The 18961-nt window shown below is 37.1% G+C and overlaps 1 protein-coding gene across 5 annotated transcripts in view; it reads right to left on the reverse strand.

Moving 5' to 3' along the window:
- LOC140482976 (centromere protein F-like) overlaps window positions 1-18961 on the reverse strand; it is a 100627-nt gene that overhangs the window by 40706 nt on the left and 40960 nt on the right. For all 5 annotated transcript variants that reach the window (XM_072580786.1, XM_072580787.1, XM_072580783.1 and 2 more), the window contains exons 11-13: window positions 16624-16759; window positions 4048-7691; window positions 813-3122 (exon numbers count right to left, since the gene is read on the reverse strand). In XM_072580786.1, coding sequence (XP_072436887.1) covers window positions 813-3122; window positions 4048-7691; window positions 16624-16759 — 6090 coding nt within the window. The remainder of the gene's footprint in view (window positions 1-812; window positions 3123-4047; window positions 7692-16623; window positions 16760-18961) is intronic.

Below are 18961 nucleotides of genomic sequence, written 5' to 3' on the forward strand. Positions count from 1 at the left end.
GCAGGATTTTACTGAGACTGGAGAATTTGAGTTATAAGGAGAGACTGGATAGACTGGAACTTTTTTTCCTGGAGTGTAGGAGGCTGAGGGGGTGACAAAATTGAGGAGTTTTAAAATCATGAGGCATAGATAAGGCAATTAGCTAAAGTCTTTACTTCAGGATAAACTGAAGAAGGGCTGATGCCCAAAACGTCGATTCTCCTGTTCCTTGGATGCTGCCTGACCTGCTGCGCTTTTCCAGCAACACATTTTCAGCTCTGATCTCCAGCATCTGCAGTCCTCACTTTCTCCTCCTTCAGGATAAACTACACAGGATAGGATTAAGGTGAGAGGGGAGAGATGTAAAAGGGACCAGAGGGGCAACTCTTTAACACAGGAGGTGGTGCATATGTGGAACGAGCTGCTAGAGAAAGTGGTAGAAGCCAGTATAATTACAGCACTTCAAAGACATTTGTACAGGCACATGGATAGGAAAGATTTAGAGGGATATGGGTCAAATGCAGGCAAATGGGACTAGTTCGGTTTCGGAAACCTAGTTAGTATGGATGAGTTGGGCCAAAGAGTCTGTTTCCGTACTTCCATAGTTCCGAAGAATCTGTTTCCATGACTCCATAATGCTAACACGGAGTCAAATTTGGGATTCAATAGTCTGATGACAGAATGTAGTGAAGATAGCAAGTAAAGTGGATACATTAATTCAAAAGTATTTTGAAGAGAATTTGGGAAAGATTATTAAATGTGGATTTACTGTTTGTGATTAGCAAGTCATCTAAACCAAAAAAGTTAGAGGTATTTTATTGAAATGATTATACCTGATCAAGAAGTGTAGTAGTTTGCAATTGTGCAACCTGTAGTTCGTTTTGTAGCTGCTTCTCAGAATTTTCCTTCATGTTTTGCATTATTGTTAGTCTAGATGTCAAATCTTGTGCTTCTTGCTGAGATTTCACTGCTGCTGTCTGCAAGTTGTGCATTTCTCTCTTTAAATTCTCCGTGTCAATATGCAAATTACTCAAATCCATAGAATTTTTCTGCTTCAATTGCTCCAGATCTATGATCTGCTGCTGAAGTTTCTCTTTCTCTTCTGTATGCATATCCAACTGATGTTGAATTATTTGAAGATCTTTACTTAGTATTGTATTTGTAGATTGTAGCTCCACATTTAACTCATCAGCTTTACAAAGTTGGTTGGTCAAGCGAATATTTTCGCACTCTAAATGTGTATTTTGATTGAGGGAATTTCTCTCATTTTCTCTCAATTTTTCCAAATTTTCTTGGCAGATTTTCATCTTTTCATTTATATGGCTAATGTGAGACTGCAGCTCACTAACAGAATTTTCATAGGCTTCAGTCATTTTGACTTTTTCATTTTCAGATGCTTCAGAATTTCTTGCCAAACTTGAGCATTCAGTTTCTAACTTTTCCTGACTTTCTTGCAGTTGCTTCTCTAAAGCTTGTTTCTCAGCGTTGATGGCATTGAGGTCCATTTTCAATCGCTTCATATTTTCGGTAATCATTTCCTTCTCTTCCTTTAATATTTCAACCTGCTCCTTTGCAGTTTCAGCTTCTAACACCATTTGCTCCATATTTTCTTCGGAGGTCTGAAGCTCCCGTTCAAGTGCTTCAAACTTGTCTTGAAGGGAGTCTGTTTTTCGTTCACTGATTTTAAGTTTTTCAGCCATATGCTGATGTTTATTATGATCTACCTCAATGCGCACTTTAAGTTTCTCAATAGCATGCCGCATTTCAGCTACTTCTGCCTCGGTGGAATTTAACCTCGCTGCAACTTCACTTTTTTCTGATTTAGAGAACTCCAAAGACTGGAGTAGTTTCAACTTTTCAAGCTCTACCGCATTAAGCTTGCTCTGCAGAGCTTCAGTTTGCTCCAGAATGGATATGTTTTCCTTCTTCAGCTGATTTAGTTCTTGTTCTAATTTCTCCTTTCCTTCTCTATCCAAAACTGAATTGTTTTCCAAACAATCAATTTCCTGGATTATGATTTCCTTTTCCTTTGAACTTTTGTCCATTTGTTCAGTAAGAGCTTGTCGCTGACTGGTTAGTTTCTTCACTTCACCTTCAAGCACCCGGATTGTATTAAAATTGTAGATTTTCTCTGCTTCAAGCTCTTGAACTTTTTCCTTTAGCCTTTTACTAGTTTGCTCCAATTCATTATTTGTCTCCGCTAGGGTACTAATCTCCTGAATGAACTCATTATTTTCGGTTTCAAGCTCAGACACCTTTTCTGTCTGAATGGAAATGGTCTTTTGACTTGATTCATGTTCTTTTTCTAACAATTGCTTTCTGATTTGTAACTTATCCAGATCAACTTCCATTTCAAGGATGTGTTTTTCCAGGTTAGCTTTATCTGATTTTGCTCGCTTCAGTTCATTTTCTAGTTCAAGGAATTGCTCACTCCTGTCTGTGTTATTCATCTCTGGACTCTCCAACATCTTGGTTGCATCAGGCAATTTAACTTTATCCATTTTCAACTGTAATGTAATATTGCTGAGCTCCTTTTCCAAACTGTTTACTTTGTCTCGAAGATTTTGATTTTCAAGAACAGAAGACTTCAATTCATTACATAGTTGGAGCTCCTTCTCTTCAAACATTAGCATTTTCTTTTCTAACTCAGTGTAAACAGTGGTTTTATTAAATAGTTCTTTTTGACTGGTATTTAGCTTGCTATGCAAATTCTCTATCTCATGGAGTAGTTCTTCAGTTATTTTCTTATTTTCATCATTTAGAAGGAGATGAAGAGCTTGGCTAGACTCCTGGTCCAATTGTAACTGAGATCCAACAAAGGTTTCATGGATTGATTGGTGTTCCACCGGGACACTAACTTCATCATTACCTAAATGTGTTGATTCAGCTATGCGCTGTTGTTCTGCGTTGCTTTCATTCAGTTCATTATCAATGTTGTTGCTTACATTCTTAGCATCATTAAAGTAGATGGTGTAGTCTCTAGTAAATACAGGACTTTCTCCTGTTTTGCCAGATTGTAAACTGGGTTGTTTCTCCCTTTGAACATTAGAGTCAAGGGACACATTTTGTCTGGTAACAGATCCCATTTGATCAGTGATGATCATCACCTCTGTTTGATGTTCTTTTGAATCAGTATGCTTCAACTGAAAAACAAAAATAGTTATAATTTAAACATATCAATCCTTACAAACAAAATATAGTCAATTGTTGGTTTCAAGTATGTAATGCCAAACTTGATATATGAATGAAATACTGTAATTATGTAGCAACATACAAGTCATAAAATAAAACAGTAAATTATCCCATATAAAGCACAGTACTAAAATATGCCTGCCATTTTATGTATTTATTTAATGCTCTTACATCTTAGACAAAACAATTGGTTCTAAAATATTAGTAAGTAACTTTGAGATGTCCACAATGATTGGTACGTACTATGAAAGGTAATCATGTCCTTCTAAAATATACACACTGGTAATACTTTTGCAATTGTACACATGATTAAAATGCTCAAATTCCATTCAAAACCAAGGTTAAGTTTTTAAAATGAGTTAATTATGTATATACTACTCATATATTCTTCTCAATTAAAGAGATATGCAGAATGAATAGAAAATATGGAATTATTCAATATCTTGCCAAAATAAAAAATATTCTATGAAATTTTCAGATTGTTGGATACACTTTCTGTACTATACTGAAGACAGTTCACAAGCTCTGATTCACTGATTTCAGATTGAGTGACAGAAGAAATACTACAAATGGGACTGATTAACCGTGATCACTTGAGAGAGAAGGTTTATAGAGCTAGGATTGCTATTTCTGAATGTCATTTGATTAGTACTGCTATAAGGAAAGACATGCTTAGTAATGCTTATTCGAGATCTAACCAAAGATTGCTGTGATTTCCTTCATGAACAATAAAATATTTTTCAAGAGTTACAGCATTTACTTAATTTAACAAGTTCACACTCTATTCACACACTATGACATTTATAATAGACCAATGAACCACTTACTACATATCTCAAAATTTCACAACTATTAATATTGATTTTTATCATTCACCTTATGCGGAGTACTCTCTTTGGAATGAGAGCTAGCAAACAGCAATGACTGGGAACTGAGGTCCAGAGATTGAAGCTGAACTCTCGCACCTTCTAATTCTGCAGACAGCTGCTCAGTTTGCTGCCTCTGTGCAGCCAACTTTATTTCCATCTCCGTTGTTAGATTGGTCAACTTCAACTGCCATTCTTCAATTTCAGATGAGTGTTTTTTTTTCAGAAATTCAAGTTCTTGCTTTGTTGCAGTTAAGGTTTGATGCAGTTCCCAGGCTTCTTGATCTGTAGCCTCTTTCTGTTTTTGAAGTTGTTCTCTAAGCAATGTAATAGACTGGTCAGAAGAGTCAGAACAAGGTTCCAGTTCCACAGGTTTCATTTTCAGGTTATCATCTTCAACAGAAAAGGTTGTTTGGTCACTTACAATAGAGTTGGGTGAATTTTCAATTGCGTTCAAAAGGTTTTTCATTTTATCTGATGAATGATTCTCAATAATGTCAGCCACCTCTTTCTCTTCTGAAATGTTTTGATGCCGACATTCCAGGGATGCAATCATGACTTCTTTTACGACTTTACAGTCTTGAGTATCAAGATCAGCACTATTGTTTGTTAAATCTACTTTACACAACAGCAATGTTTTTTCAGTTTCCAAAGCTGCATTAAGAGACTGTAACTCAGACACCATTGAGGTGAGATGTGTTTCCTGTTCTTTACTTTTTTCAAGTTCGTTCTTTAGATCCTCATTAGTTTTCCTTTGTAGAGTTATCTCTTCCATCAAAGATTCATTATGACGTTTGCTTTCAATGACATGCAAGTTCATAGCTGATAATTCAGACTGCACCTTACTGAAGTCTTTCTGCAGAAGAGCTCTTTGCTCCTCACTCTGTTGCAGTGCAACCTCCATATTACTCAAAGTAATTTGCATTTGTGCTTTTAGCTCCTGTTGTTGAGAAACCATTTTAGATGCAATATCACTATTTTGACTCATTAAATCACTGATACGAATTTCAGTCTGACACAGTTTCTTTTGAAGTTCCTTTATCTCCTCGTCTTTCAGATTGCATTGCCTTTCTGATTCTTGGTTTTCAGCAAGCTGGATTTGCAAGGAATGGAGATAATCAAGATCCATTTTTTGTTTATCAAATTCACTCTGCAGCTCTTCAGTTGTTTGCCTCTGTAGTGTTATTTGTTCCAGCAAAGCTGATTCTTGGTTCTTGCTTTCATTTAATTTCAAATGCATATTTTCCATCTCTGTCTGCATTGAACTTAATTCCTTCTCTAGAAGAAGCCTATTCCCCTCACTATTCTGAAACTTACTCTCCATACTACTAATCTCACTTTGCATTTGTTCTACTTGAGAAATATAAGACTCTAAAGAAGCCTCTTTATCTTCAAGGTCCATCTGCAGAAGCTGAAGTTGAGTTTGAATTTTCTGAAGTTCAATTTCTTTTGTAATGACAGTGTCTTTCAGTTGTTCTGAAATAATATCTTTCTCTGTAATCAACTTACAATGGTTAACATTTTCAGACTGCACTCTTATCAAATCATTTTCAAGCTTTTCTAATTTAGTTGTAAAAATGGTTTCTTTTTCAATTTTCTTTGTTATCAGATGCGTTAATTGTTCTTTTTCCTGCAGCAATTCATTGTGATCTTCCAGTATTTTGTTTTGTCTTGCACGTGATTCAACAAGTTCTTTTTTTAATTGATCAATTTCTTCCATCTTCTGCAGCTGTAACTTGAAACCATCTATTTCTTCAAGCATGGTTTTAATCCTTTCTTTACAGTCTAGAATTTTGGCATTATATTCTGTGGAACACTCAGTATGTTTTCTTTGCAGGTCCTCAGCTTCTGTATTTCTCATCAATAATTCTTGTGATCTCTCATGCAACTGCATTTCCAAAAAGTCTTTGTTTTCTTCTAAAGCACTGCATTTTTCACGAAGATGTTTTAACTCTCCTTCTAAAGCAGCATACTGTTGCATTAACTCAGCTTCCCTAGTTTCCTTCTCATTTATCTTCTCTAGCAATTTCTTAGTGTCACTTTCTTTCTCTGTGACTGTGTTCTGAAGTAATCTTTGATTTGCACTTAGTTCTTCATATAGAGTTTTAAGATCTTTGAGTGTATTTTCTTTAGTAACAGCTTCTCCTTCATATTTTTTAGTTAATTCTTGTAATATTGTTTCATTTCTTTTCATTTCATCAGCGAAACTAGAATTCACTTTGTTCAACTCTATATTTTCCTGCATCAAAGAATTGTTGGAATTTTTCAGTTCTTCATTTTTCTTAGAGAGCTGTATGAGTTCTTTTTCCTTCAAACTAATTAACTCCTCTTTTTCCTGAATGCACTTCTCAGACAAAAGACAAGCTTCCAGCTTTGCTTCTAACTCTTCATTGGCTACCTGCATACATTTCAAATTACTTACACTGGTCTCAAGTTCTTGTGCAATATTTTCAATAGATTTATTTTTCTCATCTAAAGTAGCTTGCAATACTCCATCATGTTGCAGTTTCAGTTGATCAATTTCTTGTTCCATTTCTTTTTGCAAATCAACATATTCCTTTTCCCTCTCCTCAATTTTTTCTTCAAGTTCTTCTCTCTGTTTTAATAGAGCTTCACATTTGTTCTCAACCTCAGATCGTTGTTGTTTCTCAAGATTCAGTAAAGATTCTTGAGAAGTAATCTGCTCCTTGAGGATGGAAATATCATGTTGGTAAATTTCTAATGTTGACTTTATATTTTCAATTTCAAGTTTGTCAAGTAAAACCTTTTCATACTCCTGCATTACATGCGTTTTCTCTGCTTCAACTTTAGCAAGCTGTCCTTCAAGATTATTTGTGGTTTGCAAAATGTTGTCCTTCAAGCTCAAAATTTCCGTTTCTTTAAGTTCAATGAAGCACTCTTTTGACTTCACCAGATTACTGACATTTTCATAATCAGCAATCAATGCACACTGAGACTCTTCAAGTTTCACAACTTTGCTTGTTTCTTGTTGCAAATTTCTCTCCAGTTCAGCTATCTGTGCTGTGAGCTGAGAAATGCTCAAGTTCAGGTTTTCTATTTCCTTTCCATTCTTTTGCTCTTGCTGCTTTGCTTCTTTCATGAATTCTTCAAAGGATTGCCTTTGTGTTTCTAACTCAGAAGTTTTGCTGTCTAGAATTTGCTTGAGATCATCAGTCTGGCATTGCAAATTCTCTTTTTCATCTTCAACTGACCTAAGTTTTTCTGCTTGCTTTTCACTTTTGTGCTGATGAACTTCTAGATTCTGCTCATGTTCTTGATTTTTTTTCAAACTCATTTCAAGATTATGTTCTAATTCTTTAATGTTGTTATTCATCACCTCCTTTTCACTTTGAAAAACATTCATAACATGCATATTTTCCATCTTCCACTGAGCCAGGGAATTACTTTCCTCTTTTAGTTCTTGAAATGCCTTTTCTTTTAGATGTATATTTTTTTCTAGTTGTTCAATTTCATTTGCCATTTTTTGAACTTTGATATTTAGCTGTTCCATGTTTTTTTCTTTCTCTTTCATACCCTTACAAGCAGAATCAAGTGCCTGTTTCAACTTTTCCACATTTATACACATTGACTTGCTTTGTTCATCTAAATTGTGTTGTAGACTTTTTATCTCAGCTTCTTGAGCACTGTTCTTACCTAAAAAGATAACAGGCATGTAAATATCAAAAGCAATAACCTTGTCCACAAATCAATACTCGACAAAAAGAGGAAGTGACAATGGGCTTCCAATAGTTAATTAATATTCAAAACATATGTCTACCACATTTGTGAAGGAGGAGGACTTCCTCTGCGTGTTACGATTAAAGTTGTAAATATATTTAATTTACAAACATGAATTAGTTCACCAGAGTATAGCTTCTACAAAGTACTTAACTTGCAGGAACGTGGGGCTGATGACACTAGTCTGACCCACAACAATCATTCCTGCAGTAAGTTTCTGTAGTTTGAGGAACTTTGACTGAGAGACAATGAACAATAGTCCAAGCTTTGGACACTGATGTTTCAGGAATGGAGAGGTTTAGTTCAAAGTAAGGGAGGAGAATGTGACTGTGAATGAGGCAAGTATGGGTTTCTATTTAAGAAGCCTCACCCTTTGCACTTTCCCAGCAAATACACAAGTCCAAATTTTCCAATGATGGCACTATTTTTGAACAAGTTGTACATAGGAACCTTCAGGAATCCTTTTCGTAGCACACCCCAAAGGAATTGCAGAGGATGTCAAGTTTTCTGCTGGGCAATTTATTTACAGCTGAATCTCTCTGAAAATCTTCATTTGAATTAAGAGTTCAGCATGTTCCAATGAAAGTAAGTAAACGAATTACTTAGAAAAAGTTTGAATATTTAATGCATGGTCTAACTCATGAACAACTATTGACAGGGGCTATAACTTACCTCACACACACTCCCTGATCTAACCCAAATCCCTCCATTCTACATATAACCCCCCATTTAGAAGCCACAGAACAAATTACTTTACATATGCTATTATACAATGAGACTCATTAATCCAAAAGTAATAATCATACAAGAGCTGGGAAATTTGGTAAAAGAACAAACTGAGAGGCTTTGTACCTGAATGCAAGACTTATTGGAATTTGGAATAAAATTAATGACTTAACATCACAAAAAGAGACAAATGAGTATGATTTGGTGACAATTACAGAGATGTGATTGCAAGGAGGCCACATTTTGGAATTGAATGTCCAAGGGTACTCAGTATTTCAGAAGGACAGGCAGGAAGGAAAAGGAGATAGTGTAGCTTTGTTAGTAAAGGATGACAAATAGTAATGCAAAATGATATCATCATTCAAGGTAAAGACCTGGAGTCTGTCTGGGTAGAGATAAGAAACTGCAAGGGAAAGAAGTTCCTGGTGGAAGTAATCTATAGGTCCACCAAACATAGTTGCACAGTGAGACATTGTATAAACCAGGAAATCCTGGGGGCTTATAAGAAATAGTCATCAATCATGATGGGTGATTTTAATATGCACACAGACTGGATGAATTAAATTGATAGAAGTAGCCACGAAGGAGTGTTAACTCAATGTACGAGAAATTGTTTCCTGGACCAACCTGGAAGCACTTTTTTTTTGGATTTGGTAATATGTAATGAGGTGGGATTAATTTCTCATTGTAAAGGATTCTCAAGTGAAGAAGTATCGTACCATGCTATGATTTCGAATTCACCTGAACAGCAAATAACTGGAGCCCCACATTAGTATTTTTGAGTTAAACAAAGGCAATCACATAGGCATGAGGAAAGATTAGCTTCAAATAGATTGGGCAGAAAGACCATATGGTAAGATAATTGATAAGCTGTGTCAGATGTTTAAGGAGATATTCAATTGCTCCCAAAATATACTCCAGAAAGGAAGATAGATTGTGGTGGGGCGCGAAGAAACATCCATGACAAAGCAAGGAACTTAAATATTCAAAAAACTATGGCCAATGACATGCTGGAGGACTGTGAAACTTTGAAGATCAACAAAAAAAAGTAACAGAGATAGTGAATTCACCAGTTACAATATTCCAAAATTCCCTGGATATAGGACATGTCCCACTGGAATTGAAAAATACGAAAATAACATCTTTATTAAATGAGGGAGGGGGAGGCAGAAAGTAGGAACTATAGACTAGTTAGTTTAACTTGTGTTATCAAGAAATTGTTAGAATCCATTATTAAGACAGTAATAACAAAGACATTTGGAAAGTTAAAACACAATCCATCAGAGTTAGCATGGTTTTATGAAGGGTAAATTATGTTTGACTAATTTGCTTGAGTTCGTTGAACATGTAACAAGCAAGGTGCATAATGGGGATGCTGGTGATGTGGTATTTTGGACTGTCAGAAGGCATTTGATAAGATACCCCACAAAAAATACTACATAAGGTCGGATCACAAGGGCTTGGATAATTTATTCACTTGGATAGAGGATTCAGTAGTCATCAGAAAGCGGAGAGGCAGGATAAATTGGGTTTTTTTCTGGTCAGCAAGATGTAATTATTGGGGTGCCATACGGTTTGGTGTTTGAGCCCCAACTACTTACAATCTACACTCATGACTAGAATTCAGGGATACAAAAAAATTGCAGATAACACTAAAAATTAGTGGGAAATTAGATTGCAATTAAGAAATAAGAAATTTACAAATGAATATGGATAGGTTAGGTTTCGGGACCAAAATTTGGCAGATAGGTTTAATATGGATGTGTGTGAAGTTATCCATTTTGATCAGAGGAATAGAAAAACAACTTATTATCCAAGTGGAGACAAAGATCAGAGTGCTTCAGTGCAGAGGGATCTGGGTGCCCACATGCATAAATCACAGAAAATCACCTGCAGGTACAGCCGGTAATAAACAAGGTAAATGGAATTCTAGCATTTATTGCTAAAGGAAAATATAAGAATAGATAAGTGTTGCTGCAAATGTATATGGAATTAGTGAAACCGCACCTTGAGATTTGCATACAATTTTGGTCTCCTTGTTTGGAGTTTAAAAGAATAAGAAGAGATCTAATTGAGATACACAAGATGTTAAACAGTATTGATAAAGTAAACATAGATAAGATATTTCCTTACATGGGGCATTCTAGAATGAGAGATCATTGTTTCAGTATATACAGGGAGCAAAATTAAAATAGAGGAGGAAAAATTACTTCTTTCAAAGGGCAGTGATGTTGTGGAATTCATTGCCCTAGAGTGTAGAGGATACTGGGACATTGAGTAAATTTAAGGAGATAAACAGTAATTAGTAATGAATTGAAGCATTATGGACAGCGGGGAAGAAAGTGGAATTTAGGCCAAGATGAGATCAGTTGTGATTGTATTATTCGGTGGACAGGGTTTCTAATTTTTATATTCTTATAAAGGCTCCTCAGAGCAAGAGTGATCCTATTATAATAGAATTTTATGTTCAGTTTCAGAGGAGAAATTTAGGTCTGAAACTCATGGCTGAAACTTAAATAAATGAATTACACCATAGTATAAAAGATGGATTGTGTATGTAGATGAGGAAAAATAGGTTAAGATTTAAGATGATTAAGTAATGGTAGGCATTTCAAGAAGTCAGTTCATTACTCCCAACAAAGATGCATTTCATTGAGAAATCAACATCTGAGAAGGGCAAACCATTCATAGCTAAGTAAGAAAGTTAAGGATGTTATCAAATTGAATAAAAAGCATACATTGATAAGAAGAACTCAGTGTTGCGGGGGCAATCTATTACTATAGATCGAGGATTGGCCAACCATTGGAAAATATAGTTTAGATAAATGGTAAAACAGGACATTTTGAAGATAAATATCCAGAATCCAAATTTACTGACAATATAAAGACAAGTGGAAAAGTGACAAGAACATCAGGAAGTCGGAGTGGTTGATGGGGATCTTGCCCATTGGCGGGACAGCACCATGTCACCTCTTTCCAGAAAAGCATCCACATTAAATGCCTGAAGGCAACAGCAACTACTGTAGTCTGCAGAGCTCTGATGGAGATTGCTTTGCATGTTTCCAGAGTGGAAAGTACCTGCAATCTTAACCTCCCTCTTGCCCAATTAAATTCTCTCTTCATCATAGGAGGAGACTATTATAAGATTACAAGACAGTGAAATATGAAGCCAGGTGCAATACAAATTAGATATACAAAAAGAATTTTGATCTTTACTGAAAAAGGAACTGAAGTATAAAAGAAGGCAAGTGTTGCCATAACTGTTGTGAGTACAGTATGCACCCTGCATTTAAGGAGAAATGAACTTACATTGCGACAATTCAGAACTCGTTAGGTTGATACATAGAATGAAGCAATCATGTTATAGGGAAACGCTGAGCATGTTAGGTCCATGGTTTTTGGAGTTTATAAGAATGAGGTGACCTATTAAATTCTGAAGGAGCTTAACAAGTGTGGAAACGGAGAGGACATTTCCATTGTAAGGGAATTTAAGCGGGGAGTAATTTCAGAAAAAGGACTTTTGTATTGAGATGGATAAAAAAGCTGAATTTCTTATCATGGAAACAGACCCTTAAGTCCAACTAGTCCACACCAACCATGTTACCAAACTAAACGAGCCCCATCTGCCTGCGCTTGGTCCATATCCCTCCAAACCTTTCCTATTCATGAACTTATCCAAACGTCTTTTACATGTTGTAACTGTACCTGCATCCACACTTTCTCTGGCAGTTCATTCCATACACGAACCATTCTGTGCAAAAATTTGCCCCTCATGTCCTTTTTAAATATTGCTCCTCTCATGTTAAAAATATGCCCCATCGTTTTGAACTCTTCCACCCTAGGTAAACAACCCTAGTCATTCACTTTATCTATGCCCCTCATGATTTCACAAACCTCAGTAAGGTCACCCCTCAATCTCCCATGCTCCAGTGAAAAACGTCCCAGTCTTTTCAGTCTATTCTTATATCTCAAACCCTCTATATCCAGCAACATCCTAGTAAATCTTTTCTGAACCCTCTCCAGTTTAATAATCTCTTTTCTCTAACAGAGTGACCAGAATTGCACACAATACTCCAAAAGAGGCCTCACCTACATCCCGTCTAACCTCAACATGACATCCCACTTCCTATAGTCAAAGGTCTGAACAATGAAGGCAAGTGTGCTAAATGTCTTCTTAACCACTCTGTCTACCTGTGACACAAATTTCAAGGAATTGTGTACCTGAACCCCTAGGCCTCTCTGTTCTACAACACTACCCAGGGCCTATCATTAATTTTGTATAAGTCCTATCTTTTATATTATCAAAGTGCAATATCTCATATTTATCCAAATTAAACTCTGTCTGCTACTCTTCAGTCCAGTGACCCAATCGATCAAGATCTCTTTATAGTCTTAGACAACTTTCTTCACTGTCCATTATACCACAAATTTTGGTGTCATCTGAAAATTTACTTATCATGCTTCCTTTATTCTCATCCAAGTGATTTATATAAATGACAAACAAAAGTGGACCCAATATCAATCCCTGTGGAACACCCCTGGTCACTGGCCTCCAGTCCAAAAAATTAATCCTCGACAACCATCCTCTGACTCCTACTACAAAGCCAGTTTTGTAATAATTGGCAAGCTCACACTGAATCCCGTATGATCCAAATTTACTAATTAATCTACCATGCAGAACCTTATCAAATGCTTTACTAAAATCTAAGTAAATAACATCCTCTGCTCTGCCTTCAATCTTTTTGGTTACTTCACTAAAAAATTTAATCAAGTCTATGAGACACGATTTTCCTCGCACATGACCATGCAGATTAGCCCCAGTCAATACCAGTATGTAGCTCTCCTCAAGCAGCTTGGCTGTGGACAGCCTAGTAGAATCGAGTTGGAAAATAATTTCTTGGTAAATACCTAACATTTTATTCTGATCCAATAATGTTTTCCTGCATAAGGTCAAAAAAGGGCAAGGGAACCTCATGTTGATGTTTAACTATTCCCACCCTCACCATGCCTCAGCTTATGAGTCATGTTGAGAACCATTTATACAGAGCACGTTGGGAAAAGTTTAGTCATTTAAATAAAAAACTGACAGGGAGAGGATGGACACAGGACTAGAAACATTAAGTTGTTGTTTTCTCTCGACAGATGCTGAGTTTCTCCAATGTTTTTAGTATTTTTCTTTCAACGTTTATTCATTTATTCATTCATGGAATGTAGGCATTGTGGACTGGGCGAACCCATGCCTAGTTGCCACTGAGAATGTGATGGTGAGCAGCCAAATGAGATTTGGAACTATCATAGCCATTTGAAATTTTCTACATCAAGAAAGCACTGGAATCCCTTGATGCTACAGATATTCAATGCTGATTGTGTTAAAGTTTTGACTTACAAGGCAATCAAGTAATATGGGGAGCAGAGAATAAAATGGATGGTGAGGCCATAATCAAATCAATCATGATCTTAGTGAAGAGGGAAACAGGCTCATGAGGCCAAAATTTCCTACTCCTCTTTCTTTATAAATAATTAGCATAAATATTAGTTCATATATTTTGTAACCAACCCTAAAACTATTATTTTCTTTATTCCATAAGTCTTGTTCTGAGTATTATTCTAAAGTTGATATTGGAATAATATTCTATTGAACTGATTGGGAAATCATCCATAACTATTACTGGTATTAATCCAGAAACTCAGGTAATGTTTTGGGGACCCAAGTTCAAATCCCACTCCAGCAGATGGTAGAATTTGAATGCAATCTTAAAAAATCTGGAATTAAGAATCTACCGATGATTGTTGATTGTCAGAAAAAAATCAATCTGGCTCACTACTATCATTCCAGCAATTCTTACCTGGTCTGGCCAACATTGGATTCCAGAGCCACGGAAATGTGGTTGACTCTCAATTGCCATTTGAAATGGCTGAGCAAACCACTCAGTTGTATCAATGATTGCAAGTCTCAACAAAAAACATGAAACTAAGTGGACCACATGGCATCAGGAAAGACAAGGGAAGAAACAGCCCTGTAGACCCTGCAAAGTCCTCCTTACCAATATCAGGCAGCTCGTGCCATAAATGAGAGTGCTGTCTCACAGACTAGTTAACCAACAGCATGACATAGTCATACCCATAGAATCATACCTAGAGACACTAGGAATAATGTGGTAAGTAACTCACCTCCTGACTCCCTAAAGCCTGTCCACCCTCTACAAGGCACAAGTCAGAAGCATGATGCAGTCCAACAACATTCAAGAAGCTTGACACCACCCAGGACAATGCATGACTTCTTCAAGTATCCACTCCCATCACCACCAATGTTCAGTGGCGGCTGTGTGTACTATCTATAAGATTCACTGCAGAAATTCACCAAAGATTCTTAGAATACCACCTTACAAATCCATGACCACTTCCATCTAGAAAGACAGGGCAGCAGAAAGGTGGAAACATCTCCACCTTTAAGCTCTCCTCCAAGCCACTCACCATCCTAACTTGGATATATATTGCCATTGTGCCTGGGACAAAATCCTGGATTTACATCCCAAAGAGCAGGGTGGGTCAACCTGCAGCACATGTACTGCTGCAGTTCAAGAAGGCAGCTCACCATCACCTTTAGATTAGATTAGATTAGATTACTTAGTGTGGAAACAGGCCCTTCGGCCCAACAAGTCCACACCGACCCGTCGAAGCGCAACCCAGCCATTCCCCTACATTTACCCCATTTACCTAACACTACGGGAAATTTAGCATGGCCAATTCACCTGACCTCCAAATCTTTGGTGCTGTGGGAGGAAACCGGAGCACCTAGAGGAAACCCACACAGACACGGGGAGAATGTGCAAACTCCATACAGTCAATCGCCTGAGTCGCGAATTGAACCCGGGTCTCTGGCGCTGTGAGGCAGCAGTGCTAACCACTGTGCCACCATGCCGCCCACCTTCTTCAGGGCAACGAGGGATTGGCAATAAATGCTGGCTCGCCAGTGATTCCCACATCCCACGAATGAATAAAATAAAATTGCAAAATATGGCATGAGAAAGACTGTTACTGTCGATGATGCTACGCTTGCCCATAGGCTGTAGTGGAGAGGTTCCAAAGGACCTGTAAACCCCAAACAATCATAATAGGAATTTCCATTCTTAACACAATTAGTTTTGCTGTAAAAACCCATGAAAAATGTTAAACCTTCTTAAACAATGTGTAACCAGGTTTTTAATGTCATACTAGCTTCATAATTATTACTAATCATCCCCAGTGATCTGGAGAAATTAAACTTATGTTTAGGGAATGCCAAATTTCTCCACTCTGATTAAAAACTAATTATTTAAAACTTGTGCTTTTCTAAGAATTTTGGTCACATCCATTTTAGTCACTATCCAATACAGTCATGCATTCATTTCCCTTTACAAAAATTTGAATTAAAAGTGAAGTAGTTCTATTGCTTTTTAATTCCCAGTTGGCGAATACTTCAACCAGAATGTTTGCCTATCTGCTTGCTCATATCACTATTGCAACTCCTGATTTAATCTGCCATGGTAAAAGGAGAAACCAATGCCAGAGATGACTTGACATCAGTCGTCAGATTGATTCATGGTCAGTGGCAATGTCCGGCAACAGCCTCGCCACTTAAACTGACTTACACCATGCCCTACATTCTCATTTCTGATTTGTGGCCTTTAACTGCCTTTGCTGCCTTTTTGCTGTTTCTTCACTTCATTTAAATTGAGTCTATATCTGGCTCTTCAAATTTAAGATCTGTTCTCACTAATATATTGATCTCAAGTTTTATTACCATACCTGCTTTGTCTTTTCACCAACTCTTCTTAAAGACAGAAGGATTACGCGGCGAACTAGGTTCAAGGTACTCAGTTGGTTTTTCATATAAAAATTATAGATCAGGAGCGTAGCCCACCCTTATTATTTGCTTACATATGGGAACATAATTTTCATTTACTACATTTTCATTTGGCACACTTCTTCTTAGATTGCTAAACCAGTGATATCTATCCCCTACAACACACCAGATTTTAAAGGAACTGTTTTTAAAAATTGGTTCAACATGAAATTATAGCAGTTAACCAGTTTTGCTAATATTTGCATATTCTATAAAGATATTGGTTAAAGAGTTTACTTTTCATCTCTTCCCCAAAATTCCAAGAGTGGTTAAAATCCTGTTTGGTCTTCTTTAATTCATCTTCCAGTTGGTGAATTTGTGTAGAACTCTGAGTAAGCTTGTTGCTCAGGCAGTTTCTTTCTTCCTGAGTACTCTGTAATTAGAAAGTTGTTTGCAAAATTTGATTCGACTTAAATTGATAATGTGAATAAATAGCTAAATTTAAAAATGTGAAGTGTGTAAAAAAAAAGTCACTGATAACTGTTACTATTCAGTTTCTCCCAAAGGAAATAAAAGCAAAAAAAAGTAAGACCTCTAGCTTCTACCATGCCTAATTCATTTGCCACTCTAACCACCCAGCAATAGGTCATTTCCAAACTCAAACACTCTAATGCTCTTCGATGACCTTTTTGAGGTTTGTTAAGGTTATTGTGCAATGAGAAGATTAATTAGCAACATTGTGGTGCAAGATCCTTGGGGAATACTGACCATAATAAGGTAGAATTCTTCAGTAAGATCAAGAGAGACACAATTAAAACTGAGATTAGGGTCCTAACTTTGATGCTATGACGCATGCATTGGCTAGGATAAGCTAGCCAAGGATACTTAAAGGGTTGACACTGAGATTAGGCAATGGCTGACATTTAAAGAACACATGGATGAACTTCAACAAGTGTACACCCCTGTCTGGCATAAGAGTAAAACTGGCAAGATGGCTCGACTGGCTAATAAGAGAAATCAGGGATAGGGTTAAAGCTAGAATAAGGAGCAAACCGGAGAACTGGGAGAAATTTAAAATTCAGCAGAGGAGCACAAAGGGGTTCATTTGGAAGAGGAACAATAGAATATGAAAGTAAGATCGCAGAAGACATAAAAACTGACTACAAAAGCTTTGAAAGATATGTTAAGTGAAAAAGACTGGCAAATCTGTTAGAAACAGATGAATTCATAATGGACAACAAAGAGATGGCATACCAGTTGAACAAATACTTTGGATCTGTCTTCACGAAGGAGGAGACAAATAACATTCTAGAAATGCTAGGGGACAGAAAATCAAGTATGAAGGAGGAACTTAAAGAAATCCTTATTAGTCAGGAAATGCTTTGGGGAAACTGAAGGGATTAAAACCTGATAAGTCCCCAAGGCCTGATGCTCTCCATCCTAGAGTACTTAAGGAAGTGGACCTAGAAATAGCAGACACATTGGTGATCATTTTCCAGCATTCTATAGACTCTGGAAGAGTTCCAATGGACTAGAGGGTAGCTAATGTAATCCCACGTTTTAAAAAAGGAGTAAGAGAGAAAACAGGGAATTATTGGCCGGTTAGCCTGACATCAATGGTGGGGAAAATTCCAGAATCAATTATGAAGGATGTAATAACTGAGCATTTTGTGACAGAAAAGCTCCAAATGAGCATGGATTCACTAAAGGGAAATCATGCTTGATAAATCATTTTTGAGGATGTGACCAGTAGAGTGGACATGGGTAAATCAGTAAGTTTTGAGTATCCAGACTTTCGAAATGTTTTTGACAAGGTTCCACACAAGAGGTCAGTCAGAAAAATGAATGGTCATAGCATCTGAAGTAACGTTTGGACATGGATAATGAACTGGTTGGCAGACAGGAAGCAGAGAGTTAGAGTGGCAGTCTAATGGGATATTGCAGGGTTAGGTCTAGGACCCTAGCTGTTCACAATATACTTGAATGATGTGGACGAAGGAACGGAATTCAATATCTCCAAATTTGCAGATGACACGAAGCTAAGTGGCAGTGTATGCTTAAGGAGGATGTTAAGAGCCTGCAGGGTGACTTGGACACGCTGGCTGAGTGGGCAAGTAGTTATATAATGTGGATAAATGTGAGGTTAGCTATTTCAGTCACAAAAATCTGAAGGCAGATTACTTGAACGGTGGGGTTTAGAGAAAGGCAAGATGCAAGAAGTTTTGGTTGTCATGGTGCAACAGTCACTGAGGGTTGGCATGTAAATGCAGTAGGCAAAGAGAAAGGCTAATAGCATGGTGGCCTTCATAGCAAGAGGATTTGGATATAGCAGTAGGGATGTCTTGCTGCAGTTATACAGGATCTTAGTGAGGCCACACATTGGGAATCGTGTGCAGGTTTGGTCTTCTATTCTTAGGAAAGACATTCTTGCAATTGAGGAAGTCCAGTGAAGCTTCATCAGACTGATTCCCAGGATGGCAGGATTGAAATATGAAGATAGATTAGATCAACAGGCCTTGTATTTGCTGCAATGTAGAAGAATGAGACGGGATCTGATAGAAATATATTAAATCCTGATGAGACTGGACAGGTTAGATGCATGGAGAATGTTCTTGATGTTGGGAAGTTCAGAACC

Source organism: Chiloscyllium punctatum, chromosome 11 (genome assembly GCF_047496795.1).
Source record: "Chiloscyllium punctatum isolate Juve2018m chromosome 11, sChiPun1.3, whole genome shotgun sequence".
Lineage (NCBI taxonomy): Eukaryota > Metazoa > Chordata > Chondrichthyes > Orectolobiformes > Hemiscylliidae > Chiloscyllium > Chiloscyllium punctatum.